This window comes from Ipomoea nil, unplaced genomic scaffold (genome assembly GCF_001879475.1).
Source record: "Ipomoea nil cultivar Tokyo-kokei standard unplaced genomic scaffold, Asagao_1.1 scaffold3017, whole genome shotgun sequence".
Taxonomy (NCBI): Eukaryota; Viridiplantae; Streptophyta; class Magnoliopsida; order Solanales; family Convolvulaceae; genus Ipomoea; species Ipomoea nil.
In genome coordinates this window covers 22,004-44,265 of record NW_017619445.1, presented here as the reverse complement: position 1 = coordinate 44,265, position 22,262 = coordinate 22,004, and the positions used below count along the sequence as shown (strand labels likewise).

The 22,262-nt window shown below is 37.4% G+C and overlaps 1 protein-coding gene across 1 annotated transcript; it reads left to right on the top strand.

Moving 5' to 3' along the window:
- Positions 1 to 10,073: 10,073 nt before the first annotated feature.
- LOC109163324 lies at positions 10,074 to 10,850 on the top strand. The gene is made up of 2 exons (XM_019312075.1): positions 10,074 to 10,466; positions 10,533 to 10,850. The coding sequence occupies exons 1-2, from the start codon at positions 10,074 to 10,076 to the stop codon at positions 10,848 to 10,850; spliced, it is 711 nt and encodes a 236-aa protein (XP_019167620.1).
- Positions 10,851 to 22,262: the final 11,412 nt, after the last annotated feature.

The window sequence follows — 22,262 nt, the reverse complement described above, 5'->3', positions numbered from 1 at the left end:
ACAGCCAAACGATGAACCGCAGCTCATCATAACGTTTGACCGCAGCCCAAAAGTGTATTTCTGATCGCAACCAGATTATGAACCGCAGCTCATGTAAAACATTTGATCGCAACCAAACGGTGGACCGCAGCCCAAAAGTGTATTTCTGATCGCAACCAGATTATGAACTGCAGCTCATGTATAGCCAATTTGATCGCAACCAAATTGGGGTATCATGCACATATAACACATAGCAAGCACATGCAACCCACATTAACACATTGGGAAAGGGGAGAAAATGTATAATGAAACCTATGTGTGGTCATCCACATACTAGGAATAATCCTAAGGGGTTCATACTTCTTTCACTTAGGCCAATGGGATACCAATTCAACTAGCATGCAATATACAAGACCCTTTTATCCTAAGAACGGCACCAGAAACATCAAACTAGACTTAGGCACGATAAACCGAGTCCATTGGGACACCACGACGGTCGGGAAAATATCAAACGGGGAAACCACCATCCCACAAAGGGAAATTCCAGCGGGTGGTGCCCGCCGGCAGCGACATGCTGGGCAGCGGGTGCCCGGCGAGCAGTCGCCTACCTGCCGGCTGCCCGCTGCCTGCAATGCCCTTAGGGGCAGCGGGTAGGTGGCGGGTTCCCCTACCCCCACCTGCCCCCCCCCCCCTCACTGACTCTTTTTCAATATAATGGTCCCGGGATCTTTCGTGAAACCCGAAACCATGTTTAGACACTTTTAAACATAAACGACGACACCACGTAGTCAAATAATGGATCAAAACCAAGAATCATATTGAACATATCCTGACATGACTTCTAAACGTAATTAACACCCGAACATGCGAAGTCCCACCAAAATATATCAAAAATATCACAATACGAAATTCCCAATTTTAACCTAGGGCTCTAATCATATTCAAATCATCAAAATCATAGTTTATCTTTAAAATCAAGAACATCAAGATTTATCAAGAACATCACACAATTATCAAGATCCTCTCATAATCATCAAGATTATCAAGATCAACACATAAGATCATCTCATCAATCATCAAGATCATATCATCATCATCATAAAAGATTTATCAAGACACAAGCATAGAGAAGGAGCCAAAGAAGAAGATTATAGCAAGGGAAATAGGTTTTGTTGAGACATGAATTACCTCTTAGCCTTAATTAGATTCCTTGGCTATAAAGGTTCTTTCTCTAAAATCTCTTCTTCTTGATTTCTCCTATGTCCTTATATATATCTAAGAGTCCTAATTAGGGTCTGAATGATATGGATTTACTAATTCTATTTCTTATAGGATTAAGGGTTTGGTTTAGGGATTAAGGTCCATGGCTTATGGTGGACCCTTCTTAATTAATTAAGGGAATTAAATCCCCTTTTAAGGGTAAGTAATTAAGTAATTAGTTTGGTTTAGAGGCCGTAACACGGGGTGTTACATTAGTGGTCTGATTGCACTATCGCGTTACGTTCAGTGGCTAATTTGGCCCTTTATTCCATTTAAATTTTATATGATTAATATAATCTCTAATCATTTACATATTTAGATAAATTTATAGAAAAAATTCACATAATTAAGTTGATTTATTCCTAATTGTATTTCATATATATTAAAATTCTAGAAATATGAATATTAACTAAGATAATCATACTTAGAAATCAATAAAAAAATATAATTATACTTATGGTCTAATGGCACTTATTTTCAACATTGTCCCCAATGTTGTGAGAGGAAAGAAAAGAAGACAAAGAGAGTCCCCCTTTATTAGATTTTTTATATGTGGAATTCTCATATGGCCCTGCAGTGTGAGAATAACAAAAAGAAACTAATTTAACAACGCCATTCAAAAGATTTTCTTTTTGAAGTTTATCGAAACCCAACTTACCATCATCTGCAAAATTCAACCCCTTAACTGCAAAACACTGGTTAGCTTTATCAAACAAATTCATAGACATAAAAATTGGAAACTGAATAGTTTCATCAATCACATTTTTGGTCAATATATCATTTTGAACATCAATAGGGATTGGGGACACATAAAACTTTGGAAGCATATAAAGATTATCAGATTTATGCAATTGAGACTCATCATTTTCAACAATAATATCATCAACATTATTATGCAATTTTTCAATTATTTCAGCTTGTTTAGAAATGATATTATCTTCTGACTTGTTTTCATTGATATCACCAGCCTTAGCCTCTTCAGGTTGACTAGGTAACTTACCTGGCATATGCTCTTGCACAAATTTAGCAATTTTCTCTAAATGTGCTTCGATTCTTTTAAAGCAAGCCTCATTTTCTTGAAATCGTTGTTCATCTTCTTCTTGTGGCTCATAAGTTTCTTGTTGCATATGCAACCATTGATCATGTGCGTCTTGTTGCCCATTGCAAGTCTGTATAAACTCCTGCAGGGAATCTTCCAATGATTGTTTTTTAGGTTGGAAATCATGGATATTGCAACCCTGCATGAACTCCTGTAAAGTATCCTCCAAAGATGGTTTTTCAGGTTGGGGTGGGTTAATTGGTTGAAAATAATTTTGATTATAATCACAATAAAAATTAGAATGACTTGATTGAAAATCATTTTGATTATAATCACAATAAAAATTATGATGATTGGGTTCAAAATTGTTTTGATTATCATCCCAAGAAATACTAGGATGACTTGATTGAAAATCATTTTGATTATTATTATCCCAATAGGGTGGAGGAAGTGCATTTATGGTTGTAGTTGTTTCTTGCGATTCAAAAATTGGGTTTTCAAAAAGTAATATTTCTTGCGGTTCAAAAATTGGATTTTCAAAAAGTAATATTTCTTTCTTTTTCCTATCAATATGATCGTCTAAAGGAAACAACTTAGGATAGAAAGAACGATGACCCTCCATCAAATAAATAAACTAAATAACAAAAATAAATAAATAAAGAAGTAAATAAAACCAAACAAGTAAAGAAATAAATAAACAGGATAATCAATAAAGAGTAAAAGGAAATGGAGAATATTAAAGAATTATTAAGTACTTCTTTTGTTTTTAAGGTAATATTAAGAAAAAGGGAAAAAAACAAACTTGAGTAGGATCAACTCAAATGCAAATTATTTGGAATTCAGGAAGTGGAAGAATTGAATTGGAAGGAAGAAGAACAAAAATAGCAAACAAAAGTAAGGGAAAAGAAATTAAGATAGGGAAAAATAAACAACGGGAATAGGGAAAGCAAAAACAAATAGTAAGAAATTTTTAAATAGACTAATGACTTGAATAAATAGCAATATTAAAAAGGTTAATCAAACGACAATAATAATAAAGTGATAGAATTAAAGAATCAAGCAGTTAAAAGGGATGGGAAAAATAAAGAGAATAGTGAAAGTAAAAAACAAGTATAAAACAATTTTTAAATGGACGAATGAATTAAATAAAATCCAAGATTAAAAATGAAAGAGAAGGCAATAATGAAGGGATAGGAAAAAAAATCAAGCAATTAAGGGGGAAAAATAACAGAAAATTAAATTGCAAGTTAAACAATTCCCCGGCAACGGCGCCAAAATTGATGGACAATTTTTATTAAGTCCTCACAAGTGCACGAGTCAGCTGTAGTTTTAGCATGCTTTTAGCAAGGGTCGATTCCTCAGGAAATTGTACGATGCAATTTAATAACGACTAAACTTAGAAATAATTGACTTGATAATGTAAGTACTAGAATCAAATGCCAAAGATAAAGATCAATAAAATTCATAAAGCTGAGCAATAGTATTATTAAACCAGAAAGCAGAATTAACAGATAGACTAAAGAGGACGACAATCAAAATGGATTAAACTAAATGGAAACGCAGGCAAAAATAGTGACATGAAAAAAAGTTGACCAGGTTTCAACACAATTAATAGTATAAAATCAAAAGTAAAAGTTAATTTGATGGCAACATAAAAATCAAACTATTGCAAAATTCTCATAGTTACGTTAAATCATTTTGTTTCTAATCATTGCAGTGAAGAAATTGTAATTATCATATAATTAACTCTAAGTACTGTAATTAAGCAATAAGCATTGTCTCTTCTTTCACGTACCAACAAATAAACTCAATGGAATATGATGAATTGCTAATAACAATGTAAACCAAACAAAATGGAATATGAGGAATTGCTAATGAGAACATAAACACGGCAAATTAAAGAAAACTTTAAAAAGGAAAAAAACGAAACCAGAGTGCTGCCAAGAAAAGTCCGAACGCCGCCACCAACCGGAGTCTACTGAACGGAACTGCCACCGGAAATGGTACGAGAATCTCCAAGCTCGCCACCGGAATTGATCCGGAGCCAACTGATGGTTTGTTGAAGCCGACGGCCACGCCTCCGGAATTGGTCCGGGACGATTGATGATCCCCTTCCTCGAACGCGCATGTATTTATATTGTTTGAACCCAACAATTTTCTCAAGTTCTGTGCTATAGTCGGTCAAAGCTCCGCGAGCAGTCACCATGCCTGAAGGAGATGCTCTTCTTCCGTTCGTTGTTTTGACTGGTCGTTGTTGAAAGAGTCTCAACCAAGAAATAATTATTACTAAATAAAATACATCTTATTAAAAGCTTAAATATGTTAGAGTTCATATATAACTAATCTACAATTACTACTAAAACCAATTATTAATATATTATTATTAAATTAGAATCAAAGAATTATTGGACTGACAATTCTTATAACAAAACTAAATTAATAACAAAAACAACCCAAAAATTAAACAATATTAATAAAAACTACTCATAACAATAATAAGTAAAATAACTAAAATAAGATAAAAAAAAATAATCAATTATTTGCAACTTAACTATAAAAAATTATTTAAAGTAACAACAAAAATAATGTTTATCATTTATATTGATAGATTTATAATTTAAAAAAAATTATATTTATGTTGTAAGTGATTAGCCCGTTGGCCCGTTAGCTCCCTAACCGGTGAATTGAGACAATGAGCATGAAAGTAAAGAGCAAAGGAAAATAGAGAGACAAACTAGATTGCACAAAGGAATTTTTGTTCAACCACCTGGAAAATAGAGAGACAAACTAGATTGCACAAAGGAATTCTTATTCAACCACCTCATCCCTGTACAAAAGCTACAACGTATATATAATATACAAATGTAATAATGGGTACAATAATGATAAGCATAATGACAGACCGTTACATCCGTTACACTAATAATGTCCACTTAATATATATATTTATAACACTCCCCCTTGGACATTATTTGTCCACATTCGTGCCTCGTTAAAAACTTGCTAGGAAAACCCTGTGGGGAAAATCCTAGACAAGAAAAGAGTACAAGATTTATGGGCAATTATATTTATGCCTCGTTAAAAACTTCACTGGGAAAACCACGTGGGAAAAACCTAGTTGAAGAAAAGAGTACATGATATTTGGAAACTCCTATATTGTTTTGGTTGCACCATTAAAAACATTAACTTAAGAAAACCATGTGGGAAAAACTTAGTTAAGGGAAAAATAGTACAACCATAAGCCTTCAAGGCATAATCTTCAGGATTTTGGGGTTTGTCTATTTAAGTATTTACTTGCAACCTTCCCCATTGACATTACTATATCATACTCATGCCTCGTTAAAAACCACACTAGAAAAACCCAATGGGAAAAAGGCTAGTGAAGAAAAGAGTATATGGTATGTATATGTTGTAAAAAGTACAACTGTTAGTCTTTTAAGACCCAATCTACAGGATTGATTCGAGTGAATATACTTCCCGTCTCCCCCTGAAGATAACAATCTTCAAGTTCTACATGGCTTTAAAGTGAAATCATTGTTTCAAAAAGTGTAGAGAGGGGATATAGTACAATCTTCAGGATTGTCATTAGAATTTATCATTTTATACTATTATATCGTGACTCTTCTAGAGAATACATGGGTTAAATATTTATATAACTTGTCTACTATCTTTCAAATATATCCACTTAGCGATGAAGTAATGGACTTCTAGTCCCCGAAAATATGCTCATTATCTAGATAGTCTTTTATCTGTTTTGAGATATTTGAACGGCAATTAATGTACTGAAGGATATATTTAGGACATCTTCAAGAGGGACTTATAGATATCCTTCTAGGAAACGATATTTGAGTTTCCCAATCACATATAACATTACTAGGCATGATAATATACTTTCATACTTTCTTCTTTGGAGAAAATACCTTTAGTCAATTTATTGACTATAAGAAAGATCATAGTTAGTAACTTACTAACTTTTATACTTCATATTTTTGTGATTTTCAATCATCACAATTTGAGAAAATCCATTACGGATTTTGAATATAAGTAGTCAGTTACCCATATAAATATGTGATAACTATGTCTATTAGCTACATATCTAATTTATTTACTGGTAGTTTTATTGAATAGAGGAATATAAAGCCATGACTAATATTGGGTCTCTGCGAAAACCCTCAACTCGCTTTTTATTAGCAAGTTTTGAATTGTATGCCTTAATTGTTATTTTCTATCAAAACAGTTAGCACGCTTCGGGCGTTATACTACTGTTTTAATTTCTGGATCCAGATTTATGAGCAATAGAGGCAAAATATGTTGTCGATAACTGTAACAGCTTTGTAAATATCTTTTATACGCATGGCAATTTTGTATCAACCAAATATATGGCATTTCCCAAGAGTATTTGAATTTGGTTGTTCCGCTTCCCCAGTATTTTAGTTATTTGATGCACCTACAATTTAACTAGGGTTTTCGCCTTCTAGACGAATATCTTCAAGATAAAAATTTCTATATTTCAGGAGTGACGAAATTTCTACACTAGCTCTAGTTTTATAAATTCTTAAACCAATAAATTTTATATGCTTCCAGCATAAAGAAAAACGGTAGAGATTGTTAGTCCTAGTTGGGGATTTCAACTTTTAATGTATATGAAATTATTTCTGTGGACTTAGTCACTCCTTGAGATTTCTAGCAGATTATTTGTTCAATGTTTGAACTTCTGATTCTATAAGACTAGTACATGGGTTTGAAGATTTTTCATCGCATGAAATTTTCTCAGGATTTAATTTAGGAACTTCAAATCTCCCCCTAATGCCGAGAAAAAGATCTTATTATGCAACCAGCATTGCTATTGATTTCTCATGATGGGCTATAGGTAGAAGGGTTGCATAAAAATTGAACGCAGATAGGGAAATGCATCATGTACTAGCGTTTGTGATATGTAATGGATCAGCATATTGGTTTTTCAATTTTGAAGGTCCCCAAAAAAAGACATATTTCCTCCAAAATTGCTTAACTTGCCTGTGACACCCCATAATCCAAATTCAATTAAGGGATTAATTAAGGAATTAATCCTAATCCAATTGATAATTTAATTCCTTAAATTCCTGAAAATTCAATAGTCAGGGACTAGTAATTGACTAGTCAACCCAAAGTCAAAAGTTGTACCTAAAGCTTTGTGAGTTGTTCCCTTGTTCCCTTACACATTTCATCTTAGTAAGGGCAAATAAGACATTTCCTTGACAATAGTCTTTCAAGCTAACTTAGAAAGACACATTTCATTTCTTCAAACACACTCCAAGAGAAAAATCATAAGCTCTCTCTCTTCTCTCTAAAAGATAGTTAGCTTTCTTTCCAAGCCACACCTAGGGCTACCAAGATCTTTCAAGTTTGCTTTCAAGATTCTACCTTTTATACTTTCGAGCATCTAGGAGGGTAAGATCTAAGCTCCTCTTGTGTTTTTAGTGTTTTCTAAGGTATCTTTTTATAAAGGTGAAATCTTTATGTTGTTTTGGTGTGTTCTTGAAGTGGGTGTGGAAAGGGAACCTTGTTGAGAGCTTTGGGAAGTGTCTAAAGTGAAAGTTGAGTCTTCAAGAGGTAACCCATGCTCTACAAAATCTATTTTGCTTACCCATTTGATGATTCTTGGATTCTACATGTGATTTTGCTATGAAATGTGAGTGTTTATGCATTGTCTTGTGAAAATGCATATCTAGAGCTTGTGTTTAGGGTTCATGTGTGCCATTGCTTGGCTATTCCTTTGATTCAAGTCATTTTGTTGTATTTGGTGAGATTTGGAATGTTTTGGACTTGAATTTGAGCTTGGTGTTGAAAATCCCCGAAGGGATGTTTTGGTACAGGGTAGTGTACCTGCGGGCGGAACGGCAGTCAGAGCTCCACCCGCCACCCCACCCGCGGGGTACATGGCCGGTGGGTGTTGTACCCGCGGGCGAAACCACGGGTGGGGGTCTATCCGTGGGTCCACCCGCGAGGAACAATGTTGGCTTGTTTGGGGATTTATTCCCCGTGATTCTTTTGACTCGGCATTTGGTCTTTTGACTTCCCGTTGTTCTTTTGTGGAATTATTTGAGCGTCTTCTTGATGTTACGTATGTCTAGAACTATATGGTAGGAATCCATGTAGGTTTTGGTGTCGTGAATCGTGTTAAGTGTTCAACATTGTGATTCGTTGAACCGTGGTGAGTCTTGTGTGTTCTTCGAAACTACGTTTGGTTACCTTTTTGATAAGCATACTAGTTCGGTGTTTAAATGCTAGCATGTGTGTTGTTTGTACTTTCCTATTGGTTGATGATGACTTGTGTTAATCATCATTATTGTGGCTGTACCTGGATTGCACGATTAGTGGTATGGGACACTAGTCACCAAGGTACGGCAATGGTCCTCGTGGTGGCCATGACGTGATTATGGAGTTTGTGACCTGTGTGTCGGGTTCACGTATTTCTTGGGAGGCATGTGTTGCCAAGGCATGTGTTGCCATGTGTGTGATCGGTACCCTCGTGTACTATGAAATTGGTGGTTTTGTTGGTTGTCGTTGGAGGATGGGGACGACGGTCCTCGGAGGGAAAAGGTTGGACTTGGTGTACAGGGGTCCTGGAGGTAATGGTTGGAACTAGACATAAGGTTCGGGGTAGCCATAAGGTTGGAACCGGGCATAAGGAAGGCATATCAATTCGTGATGGGTGATGTCACGAAGGCTTGTGTAGCCGTTGTTGTGTGTTTCTCTATTTTGTGACGTGTGATGTCACAAAGGCATGTGTTGCCAATGGTTGTGTCCTTATCCTTTGTGTTATGCATGTCGGGTGTTAATCTACTGTGTGATGGTAGATTATACCTTGAGCCGTTCTTGTGAGTCGTTACTGCTTCTTATTGTTTTGGGATGTGTTCCCTTATCTTTATTGTGAGTGTATAGAGTCTTGTGTTGATCTCTATCTCGGCTTTTGAAATTGATATATACTATATCCCGTTTCGCAAATGATTTTGTATATATAAACTATCTACTTATGATATTTCACATGTATTGGTGGGTTACCAGCATTATTCGCTGATCGGGCGTCGTCCCATATCTTATGTGTTTCTTTCAGGTGATGTATAGACGAGAGCGCGGTCTAGAAACTGTTAGCTTAGATCCCTTTGTTTTGAGACGTTGTGGCCTGTGTGCCAATGTTAGACATTAGTACTCTTGTTTCTGCATGGATTTAGATTGTGGTTTATGCAGATGTTTCGCCTGTGCGTTCACCTTTGGGTGGGCGTGGCATAACACCCTTTATTTCCTATTTATATAATCCTTGCTTAGTCTTCCGCTGTGTATGATATAATGACTAGTTATCTGCATGTCTAAGGCTTAATTTAGCATGGAAATTCTGGGGTGTTACAGTTGGTATCAGAGCCTAGGTTGATAAAGTCTAGACTTCTAAGTGGCTAAATATGGTTTGAGACCTTAAGGTGACCATAAGAATCTAAGTGTTAGGCTTAGGATTCTTAGGATGCGCGGTGAGCTGAGCGTTGTTTATAGTTGCTTGCTTGTTTGTTGCCTTGTTGGTAATCGTGTTGTTGTTGTAGAAGCTTGCGATGCCTCCTCGTCATCGTGCGCGTACGCCGGAGACCCCGACGAATGAGCAGCTTGCCCAGAACCTCCAGCAGTTGACGCAGACGACGCAGACCCTTAGTGAAGTCTTGTTGCAGAACAACCATCCCGTGCCACCTCCTCAGCCTGCCGGGCATAGGGACGTGGGCGTCTCGTGTCGATTCACAGGCCACCGACCTTTGCAGGTGAGGAAGATATGGTTATCTTGGAAGAGTGGATGAGGACGTTTGACAAGATCTTCTCGCTTGTCGGTTGTCTGGAAGAGCGAAAAGTAGAGCTTGCAACGTTCTACTTCTGTCTTGAGGCCGATCTATGGTGGATGCATGAGGGCCTAGCTTGCCTTAAGGAACCTGAGTTTAGTTGGACTACTCTCAAGGATTGGATGCGCGAGAGGTTTTATCCTGCGCATGTGCAAGCCGTGATGTACGAGGAATTCCTCCATCTCCAGCAAGGATCTCTATCAGTGGTTGAGTACCACAAGAAGTTTCTTGAGCTTGCGCATTTCGCCTGGATGCTTGTGCCTACGGAGCTCGCCAAGGTCGAGAAGTTTGTAGCTGGCTTGAACTACGAGGCACGGAAGGCCCTAACGGTGAGTAGGCCGAGTTCTTTGAAGGAAGCATACCTGAGTGCCGCGGATCTGTTCCGTGTTCAGCAGCTGCAGCGAGGATCTTATGAGCTTGCAAGGAAAAGAACCGAGAGTGGAGGCTCTTCCAGTTTCAAGAAGCCTAGGCCGAGTTTTCAAGCTAAGAATGCACCATCTCCAACCCAAGGACCCAACCGAGCGGAGCATGGAAATCAAGCCAAGACGTTTCCTTGCCGTAGATGTGGAAAGGTGCATGCTGGTCAGGATTACAATGGCCAAGCATTTCGGTGCTACCGTTGCGGGGATAGGGGTCACAAGGTCGCCGAGTGCCCTCAGCAAGTCAACCAAAGGGCGTTGCCACCACCCCCAGGAGCCGGAGGAGCAGCATAAGCTAGTTCGAGCCGTGGAGCAGCTGGGTCTAGGCCGTCAGGAAGGGTGTTCGTGATGGGTCGATCGCAGGCAGAGATCGAGGGCTTGGTGGAGGAAGAGCTAGCAGGTAACCTTTTTCTAGCCTACCCTTGTCTTTAGTACTGTTAGGAATAAAGTGTAATGGTTTTGATATGCCAAAGTTGTATTTGTAGATCCCCCAATTTTGTTTCATAGGTCTAGCGGGAAATTATTTAAATTGGAAAAAAAGAAAAACAGAGGAAGATGCATGAAAATAGAAGAAGAAGAAATAAAGCCTAAAATCAAGAATTTGTCTGGAGAAAATGACAAATTGAAGAAGAAGATGAATGATATGAAATCACGTCAATGCTACTCAAAGAAGATATCCCAGAAGAATTTTCGTGAAGAAAATTAGTATTGGAAGAATGCATGAAATTGACTTGGAGATCAAGCATCTATGGAAAGAAAGGAGTACATCAAATGTGATTGGAGATTTAATCAAAAGTTGTATGGACGAAATGGATGATGCTTGATATATTATGCGAAATGGCTCAGGTTCAAAACTTACCATCAATAATTTTACAAGGTAAAAGGTAAAATTTGAGAAGCCAAATTAAATTAATCTGATGGAGTTGGGCGCTAGTTGCCGATTACAAGTGAAAATTGGGAAGGGAGTGGATTTCATAGCAATTGAAATTGGGAGCTAGTTCGAAACCAATTGAAATTGGGAACAAGTTTCACATGAGAATCAATTCAAGATGGGAGCCAATGTAGAAACCAATTGAAATTGGGAGCAAGTTTCACATGAGAATCAATTCAAGATGGGAGCCAATGTAGAATTGAAATTGGGAACCAATTGAGGTTGTAGTATGGGATGCAATTTCAAAGTTGGGGACCGATTCAATTTCAAAGTTGGGGACCGATTCAAAGAAGACATGGAGATCAAATTGAATTGAGATGAAATGGGAGCGGATTTCATAGCAATTGAAATTGGGAGCTAGTTCGAAACCAATTGAAATTGGGAGCAAGTTTCACATGAGAATCAATTCAAGACGGGAGCAAGTTTCACATGAGAATCAATTCAAGACGGGAGCCAATGTAGAATTGAAATTGGGAACCAATTGAGGTTGTAGTATGGGATGCAATTTCAAAGTTGGGGACCGATTCAAAGAAGACATGGAGATCAAATTGAATTGAGATGAAATGGCAATGCAATTTCAAAGTTGGGGACCGATTCAAAGAAGACATGGAGATCAAATTGAATTGAGATGAAATTCAATACCAGGAGAAGTCTGGGAGCCAATTTCGAAGTCAAAAGTCAACAAATCAAATTGGGAAGCAATTGAAAGCACCAGGAGCAGTTTGGGAGCCAATTGCAAGTCAAAGTCAATTGGGAGCCAATTACAATGGAGAAATTCAAATTGGGTGCCAATTACAAGCCAATTGAAATTGGGTGCCAATTACAAGCCAATTGAAATTGGGGGTCAATTACAAAGGAGAAATTCAAATTGGGTGGAAGTTCAAAGCCAGTTTGAAGTCTGAGAACACCCAGACGTGACGTGAGAATGAAGAAGATGAAGATGAACTTACAGTGAAAATATTCTCACTAGGAAAAATACTAGTTTTAACTAGTATGAGATTAAATTGATGAATATTTTTAAATCCCAAAGATACAAAGACCACTCCAGAGCTGATCAGAGAAGCCATTCTACACCAAAACTGAGATCCAGATATTCCCACTCAACGTTAAACCAGAGGAATATCATATGAAGTTTGGGAGCTCATTTACATAGAGATGAAGCTCTAACAACGGCTAGCTTATCCTTTCTGACATCTTTGCAGAAGATAAGATAAGATCTCTGACAAAAAGATACAAGATTTCAAAAATGAGAGCGTCTCTTTCCAACGGACAGATTCTCATTACCAGCTATAAAATGATGAAGATATGAAGACTTGAAGAAGTGTGAAGAGCAATAGAGCAGTTGAGAAAACTCACGAACAAGAGAGCAGAAAATTCGAATCCATAAAAGGGATCGAATAGAGCAATTAAGCTTGAAAGAGCATAGAGCAAAAATCTCATTTGGTACAGAGCATACCAAAAATCTTCAAGTGAGAAGTGAGAAAAGAAAAAGAACTCAGAGAGCTTCAAAGAAAAATATTCAGAGAGTTCTTAAACAGAGCAAAGCAGAGCAAAAATATCAAGTGTTTTACTTGATATATTCAAAGAGAGAAAACACTCAGAGCTATCAAGAGAAATCATTCCAGAGTGTTTATTTTCATCAAAGAGACCTGCGCATCATTGAAGATCATCTACAGAGTCTCAGAAGTTGGAAGCAAGACAACACTTGTTTTGGAGCAAAACAAGAGAAGGGAGGAAAGTAGCACGGAGCTGTGAAATCCTGGATTGTCACACGGAGCTATGAGATCCGAAGCAGCAGTGTCGGAGGCACGGGCGTGATTGGTGTGGGCTTGGTGATCAAAGCACCAGATCACGGGATACGTTTCTACCGGAGTGTGGAAGACGGGGGGAAAGTAACGCGGAGTCGTGAAATCCTGGGATAGTAGCGCGGCGACGTGAAACCCGAAGCAGCAGTTTTAGTGTCACTGGGCGTGATTAGTGCGGGCTTTGTGATCAAAGCACTAGATCACGGAAATTCATTGTATCTTGGAACCAAGAAGTGGTAGATATAGTGAATTGCTCTTGGAGATAAGAGCAAGTGGAGTAGGAGGATTACACCACCTCGCGAACCACTATAATTGTCTTGTGTTCTTTACTGCTTTCTTTACTTACCGCTCTTTACATATTCGCTCTACACGAGATATACTGCTCACACAATCTCACACACACTTTATGTTTATTTATTTCCACTGTGTACCATACGCTAACAATCTAGTTAAGAGTTTTGGTTTATCTCTGGCTTAGCAATTGTTGTGCTGTGCGAAAAAGTTTGAAAGTCTATTCACCCCCCCCCCCCCCCCTCTAGACTTTAACCTTACCTCTTTTGGGACCAACAATTGGTATCAGAGCCTGTAGCCTATTTGAGTCAGTTTATACCAACCTTTGGTATTAAAACACGTTGCCTAACCGGGTTAACTGTTTTTGACTGCTAGGCTGATCCATTCTACAAAGTGTGTGAATTGGATTAATCTTTCATATCTCTCGTGATGATGATGATGAAAGATTTAGCTCAAAATCTATTATTCTCACTTGATAAATTTGATGATTGGAAAGTTCGTATGCAGGTACACTTATCGGCCTTACACGATGAAATGTGGGAAGTTATTTCCACTGGCCCTATAGAAATATTAAAAATCAATACGGCGTTTGTTATATCCCCGGATGCTCCACAGTACGTACAAAAGCCAAAACCGGAATGGACATCGGACGATAGAACGCGGAATAATCTTGACAATATTGCTAAGGATATTATATTCAAAGCCGTTGATGATACAATATTTCCAAAGATCCGAAAGTGTGCCACTGCCAAAGAAATATGGGAAACTCTCATCAAGATTGGCGAAGGAGATGAACAAGAAAAAGACAATAAGCTCACAATCTCCATGAAGAAGTTTGAAGATTTCAAAATGCTCTCAAATGAAAGTGTTGCAGACATGGAAGCTCGAATGATCAAAGTTCTTGGAGAGATTAGTGATCTTGGCAAAAATATTAGCCAAAAAGAAATTAATCTCAAAATCCTACGAGGCTTACCATCTGCATGGGATATGAATGGTTACGGCTATGCGCGATCACCGAGATCTAAGAATGTTGTCAACAGACAAATTATTTAGTGATCTAAAAGCATATGAGTTCGAAAATGAAGGCCAAAGATGATGATGTTCATGAAGCTCGAAATGCTGCTCTAATGGCCGAACAACCGTCAACCTCCAGGTCAGTAGAAAATAATGTTGATTTTATGACTGACGAACAATTTGCTCTTTTTGTGAAAATATTTAAAAGGTTTATGCGAAAAGGAGACAACAAAAATTCTGCTCGTGGAAAATTCATCTCTCGCATAACACAAGAAGAAAAAGTCGAAGAAAATAAGGATTTGTGCTACAATTGCCGCAAACCCGGACATTTTAAAATAAATTGTCCGTATCCGATCGTTAGCAAGTATCAAGGCAAAAATGTTGAATCTACGTCGAACAAATCCGAAAGCAAAAGGTTCAAGCGCGACAAAAGAAAAGCTCTCGATTAGCAACGAACCGAAACGAAAATGATGATTCGGAGGAATCATCATCAAGCGATGAAAGTTCATGTTCGGATGATGATACGACGCTAATATGCAAGTCAATTGAGTTGAGTACAAGTGAAGATTGTCTTATGGCTCTTGACGCAGAGGAAGAAGAGGTAACATCTAATTATTTCAATTCTGTTAATTCTTCTTTTTCTCGTGAATCTATTGACAATCTAATGCGAGAATGTCAAGAGATTATGCTCACTCATCCTCAACTCAAGGAGCGCAATAATATTCTAATTCTTGAAAAAGAAGAAATGAATAAAAAAATTGCAAGATGCTTTACTTGAAGTGAGTAAATTGAAGAATGAAAATATTCATCTTCAAGAAGAGTGTAAAGCTAAGAGAGGTTAGAGAACATAATCTTAGAGCTACTATTGCTACGTTCACTAATTCGTCTAAAATTATAGATAAAATGGTGAGCATGCAAAAGCCATCAGGAGATAGAACCGGAATCGGTTATGACTCCACATGTTCTCAAACCTCTCAAAATCTGACTAATTCTACTACTACTTTAAATAATAAAGTTCAAGTGGTAAAATTTGTTAAAAGTCAGAATAGCACGATGAGACAAGGACTTGGCTATCAATCAAACGCAAAGTTGAATGTTGAAAGGCCGAAACAAGTTTATGACTACGGCAAAGCAACAAAAATTCTACAAGCAAAGATATGCCAAAGAGTCAAGTGCAAAAAGATTTCATAGAAAAGAGGGAAGCTTTTCTAGAAATAAAGTTGGGAGATTTTATCCCACTCAAAAAGATTGGTTGTGCAATAGATGTAATACTTTTTATAGACCAAAGCAACCATTCTCTTCCCAGGTGCCAAAATATAAAAATAATTTTCAAAACCCGGCGCCAAAAATATTTTCTAATGTGAGTTATGATTATCGTGTCTCTAATGGTTACAAATCGCCTCATCTTAATTCAATAAGATCAAGGTGGGTTTGGTTACCAAAAATTACTAACTGTAAAGGACCCAAGCAAGTATGGGTACCTAAAGTTAATTAATCTTTTTTGTAGGATGTTTGGTACATCGATAGTGGTTGCTCACGCCACATGACTAGAAATAAATCATATCTAGTGAATTTCAAAGAAATCGATGGACCAAAAGTTATATTCGGAGGAAATCAAAATTATGGAATTACAAAAGGAGTTGGCACGATCAAGAAAAATGGTTTGAAGATTGAAGATGTTTCTTTCGTTGAAGGATTAAAATTTAATTTGTTGAGCACTAGTCAATTTTGTGATAAAGGCTATCTTGTAGAATTTTCTAAAGATAATTGCCTAATCAAAAATGAGCTCACAAATGAGATTATTTTATCTGGAAAAACGGCGAAAGAATATGTATATTGTTGATTGGAGCACAAGCAAAGATTCAGTGTGCTTAATGGCCAGAAATTCAAATGAAGCTAATTGGGAATGACACAGAAAGCTCAACCACTTAAACTTCAAGACCATCAATCAGCTTGCAAAGAAGAATCTAGTAGAAGGCTTGCCAGATATTATCTTCAAGAAGGACCAAGTGTGTGATGCATGCCAACGCGGAAAGCAAATCAAATCATCATTCAAATCAAAGACACACGAGTCAAGTCAAGACCGCTAAGCTTACTACATATGGACTTATTTGGACCGGTTGATCCAATAAGTGTAAGTGGTAAGAAATATACTCTCGTTGTTGTTGATGATTTTTCCAGGTACACTTGGACCGTGTTTCTCAAGAAGAAAAATGAAGTTGAGCAAGTTCTACCGAAGCTGTTGAAGCAACTACAAAATGAGAAAGAATTGCAAATATCAAAAATACGAACGGATCGCGGAACCGAGTTCGTGAATGGAGTTATACAAGCTTTTTGCAATTCACATGGAATTTCTCATCAATTATCTGCCGCAAGAACACCGCAACAAAACGGTGTTGCCGAAAGAAGAAACCGGACGCTCAAAGAAGCCGCACGAGTGATGATTAGTGCTGCCGGTCTCCCGAAACGATATTGGGCGGAAGCTATCAACACTGCTTGTTACACGCAAAATCGAAGCATGACCCATAAGCAGTACAAGAAGACGCCATATGAGTTATATAAAGGGTGAAAACCAAATATTGGTTATTTTCATATTTTTGGATGCAAATGTTTTATTCATATTAATGATAAATTGCATCTAAAAGCTTTTGATGAGCGTGCAGATGAAGGAATTTTCTAGGATATTCAGCTACCAGCAAGACATTCAGAATTTTGAATAAAAGATCAATGGTGGTTGAAGAATCCATACACGTGGTATTTTATGAAAAATCACAGATCAAGAATGATGCACTGGACGAAGAAATTGCACAAAATGGTAACAAGTGTCATATTGATTTTTGTGATACTAATGATACGTGTGAAGATGATGTTTTGCAGGGAATGGATGAGTTGGAAATTAATTCTCTAGAAAATCCCATCCCTCATCTAGAAGAAGTTGGAAATTCTTTTAATAATAATTTTGGGAGTGATGCCTCACGTGAGAATGAGGATGCAGTACAAGTTGGTGATCCAATTAGTGATCAAGTTACTGGTGAAGTTGGTGGTCAATTACAAAATGAATTAAATGTGGAAATTCGAACCAACTCTCCCAGTACACAACAAATGGATCCACCCAGTACCATGCACACATTTGAACCAGATTTAAGATGGCTCAAAAATCACCCTCCAGAATTAATTATTGGGAATATTCATGAAGGCGTGAAAACAAGATCATCTACCATGGAAGCATTGTTCACGTGTTATCTATCTCAGATTGAACCAAAAGAAATTGACGAAGCTCTCAATGATCCAGATTGGATAAACGCTATGCAAGAAGAGCTCGATCAATTCAAAAGAAATGATGTTTGGGAACTTGTTCCAAGACCGGCGAACTACAATGTTGTAGGAACCAAATGGGTCTTCCGGAACAAAGCAAACGAAGAAGGCGTGATTGTTAGGAATAAAGCAAGGCTCGTTGCAAAAGGATACTCTCAAGAAGAATGAATAGATTTTGATGAAACTTTTGCACCGGTAGCCCGACTTGAAGCAATCAGAATTTTCCTAGCCTACGCCGCACACAAAGATTTCACTGTTTATCAAATGGACGTGAAAAGCGCATTCTTGAATGGTCTACTCGAAGAAGAAGTTTATGTCGAACAACCCCCAGGTTTTGAGGTAAAAGGCGAAGGTGATAAAGTCTACAAACTTAAAAAGGCATTGTATGGGTTGAAACAAGCACCTAGAGCTTGGTATGATACTTTGTCAATGTTCTTAATAAGCTGTGGATTCACCAAAGGCCTTGTTGACAAAACTCTATTTAGAATTCAAGATGGTGATCATATTTTATTAGTGCAAATATATGTTGATGATATTATTTTTGGAAGCACTAACAATTCTTTGTGTGAGAAATTTTCGAAGCTTATGCAGAATAAATTCGAAATGAGCATCATGGGTGAATTGAATTACTTCTTGGGCTTACAAGTCAAACAACTGAAAGAAGGAGTATTCATCAATCAAGCAAAGTACACCCGCGACTTGATAAAGAAGTTTGGCCTTGATGGAAAATCATCGATCAGAATTCCAATGAGCACATCAATAAGGCTAGACAAAGACGAAGATGGAAAAGATGTCGACCAAACAAAATATAGAGGAATGATTGGTTCACTTCTATATCTTACTGCAAGCAGGCCGGACATTTCTTATGCTGTGGGAGTGTGTGCAAGATTCCAAGCAAATCCAAAATAAAGCCACCTCACCGCAACAAAGAAGATCATACGATATTTGAAAGGCACAATCAATGTTGGATTGTGGTATCCAAAAGGTACAGATTTTACTCTAATGGGTTTTTCAGATGCGGATTTTGCAGGTTGCAAAATAGACAGAAAAAACACTTCCGGGACATGCCAGTTCTTGGGGGGATGTCTTGTTTCTTGGTTTAGCAAAAAGCAAAATTCCATCGCAACTAGTACCGCCGAGGCCGAATATATTGCTGCAGGAAGTTGTTGTGCGCAAATTTTGTGGATGAAGCAACAATTGAAGGATTACGGAGTTAACTGTGATGACGTTAGTATTTATTGTGATAATACTAGTGCAATCTCTATCACTCACAATCCGGTGCTTCACTCAAGAACCAAACATATCGACATTCGACATCATTTTATAAGGGATCACGTTGAAAAGAAAAATCTGAAGATCGAATATATCCCTATGGAAAACCAAGTTGCTGATATTCTCACGAAGCCTTTATGCGAAACGAGATTTTCTACCTTAAGGCACGAGTTGGGAATGATCGAAATGAGCTAAGTATCACTGAACTTAATCTCTCTATTTAAATTGATACTTGTGCTCAAAATAAATCGTTTTATATGAATAAATTGCTTTACATATTTGCATGTATGTTTTTATTCGAAATTTTTATGTGATAAAATTGCAATATTTGTTAGGAATTTATTTGTGTATTTGCATGTGTTATTTAACGTGAGATCATATGCCATGCAAATTAATTTGATAAAATGTGCAATTCGTGATTTATTTGATAAGTTGTTTAAAATTGCATGTTTTAATGTGCTAAATCAGTTTTTGAGTATGTGTTCATGTTTCTGTAAATTAACTAACTTGTTTGCATGAACAATTTGCTCTAAAAATGATTTACCGTGTTTATTTGATAATATATACGTGTTATGTGCAAAATGTGATTTAAAGTGTTAATTGTATATGTGTTTCGTATATATGCAGTATATGTGATATAAATTGCTATAAATTGTTTTAGAAATCTAGAAATTAGTATTTTTGTTAGTTTCTAAAATATTTTGGAATCTGATTAATGTGCTTTTTATATAAAGTTGTTTCTAATTATAATTTAGGAATATGTGTGTTAATTTTGTTAGTTTCCAAAATGTGTTTAATTTTTGATTGGAAATTACCGTGTATGAGTTTAATATAATTGGTATGTGTGATTAATTATTTGTGGAGTAATTTTTGCTACTAACGAGATGTTTGAGTAATATTATGTTTGTGGTACACGAATTTGAGAAGGAAATCAGGAGATAAAAGGAGGAAAATTAGAGTTTAATTGGGCATCAAACCTCCACCCATAAACTCCTACCATTTCTAAACCTCCACCCAACCTAAACCTCCCCCCCATAATCCTCTCCTATATCAGCACCCTTCCCAACCGATTCGTTCTCACTCAAATCGTCACCCTAATCCCTCATTAAATCTCCTAGAAACCGCTACCCATCACATCCACCGCTTTCTTGACCAATGAAGAGTCACGAAAGCATTCATCACACCTTTTGAAACCAAACGTCGGCTATATCCAAAGGAAACCTTTCAACCCTTTCATCATTAGGACACACGGTTCTAGCACCTTCCTAGGCCTATAAATTAGGACCTGAAGCAAACAAATCTGTGTGGAGATTTCTTTTGTTTGTATCTATTTTTTTGTAGGCTTCGGTGACTCCAAAGAATCAAGAAAAGAGAAGATCTTCCAGGAGAGTGGCCGAGCAAGCAAGACAAGCGATGCTGAGGGCTCGACGTGCTGCAAATGGAAGACATGAAGTTGGAGACACACCTAGCGATCCTCTCATCCTATTCTCTGAAGAAGAGGAAGGACAACCACCGACCAAGGATCAAGTTCAAAGAAGTCCGAAGGTCTCAGCAGTGCAGCTACGACGTTCAACGCCATCACCACTGTCCTCTCGTCCTCTAACCCGCAGCTTCAAGCGATCTGCTCAACTCTCAATGGAACCCGGATTAGCCTATACTCTGAAATCAAGCTCTCCGTCTCCACCGCATGCTGATCTTGAGACTAATCACGGCGCTGGTCTCTTTACTGATGAAGCCTGAATATGTGATGTGACCTGATCCAAAAATGTTATCTCTCTTTCTCCCTAAGAAGGAGATAAATAAAATTTTTTTGGATGTTTTTGCTACTGGTTTTGTCTATCTCTATTTTCTCTCTGTCTCTCTCTCCTACAAAATGAAAAATCCCTACGTATATAAAAAGATCAAAAGTTTCGTAGCCAAAAAGACACACAAAAAAATTATATGAATAAAAATAAAATAAAAAGGAATTAAAAAAAATATAATAATAAATTATATATTATGGCTACAAAAGGGATAAAAAGAAGAAAAGATTAAGAGGAGAAGTGTCAGTATGAGAAGAAATAAGAGAACAAGTGTCAGAAGAAAGAAGAAGAGATATACCAGTGGAAGTTGCAGTAGAAGTTGCTACTGAAAATAGACAACCAATCACAGAGGATTTATCTAGTGTATTGCCGGTACACCATACCGAGTCTACCATGCCTACCATGGACCCTGTTCTAGAAAATGAAGACTTATTTGCAGATAACTACACAAGAACAGAAGTCTCAGAAGAACAAGTTGGTGATCTCAATCAAGATGCCGAATCACCTGAAGAAGAAGGAATGCAACTTATTGATACAGTTGTTCTCACAGATCCGGATAGAAGTCCATTCGGATCCCCTCAAAACTTTGTGCAGATGAATGATCAAGATGATGGCATATTTTCATCCTTATTTGCCAAAGTGGCCGAATCCAGTGATGTTGTTTGTCAAACAATTGGAGAAAAGTTGGTTGAACAAAATCAAAAGATGGATCAACAACACACGGATACACGAGTCAATCTGAAGGAATTAATGGAGCATCAAAATATTTTGAAGACCCAGATTGACAAAGCAGAAAGAATTTTGAAAGGAGACTTGACAAAAGGCTTACTTGAAGTGATTCAGCTCATGAAGAAGGAACGAGAAGCAGCTGAAAAGATTAACAACGAACGTCACTTGAGACAGATCAAAGCAATTCAAGACTAAGAAAGCCGAATCAACAAACTTGAAGCTGAACTCGCAGTTACAACAAACAAGCTGGACAACATGCAAACCGTTTCCATTGAAACACACAACAGCGTTGAAACTGTGAAGGCAAACCAAGACCGAGACTTTAAGACCCTTGCATTTTTGGTTGATAACGCCAAAAGGGGGGAAGAAATTCTCAGTCACTTGGCTTTGCAACAACAAGAATTTATTCTTGGAAGCCAACAACAGCCAGTAATGTCCACTCAAGGTATAGGCCGAAGCTGCGGACAATCCTCACAAGGACCATCTCAGATTGGTTTTGCTCAGTTCGCGAATCCTAGTCTTGGTACGAGTACATCGAAGGTTGCTG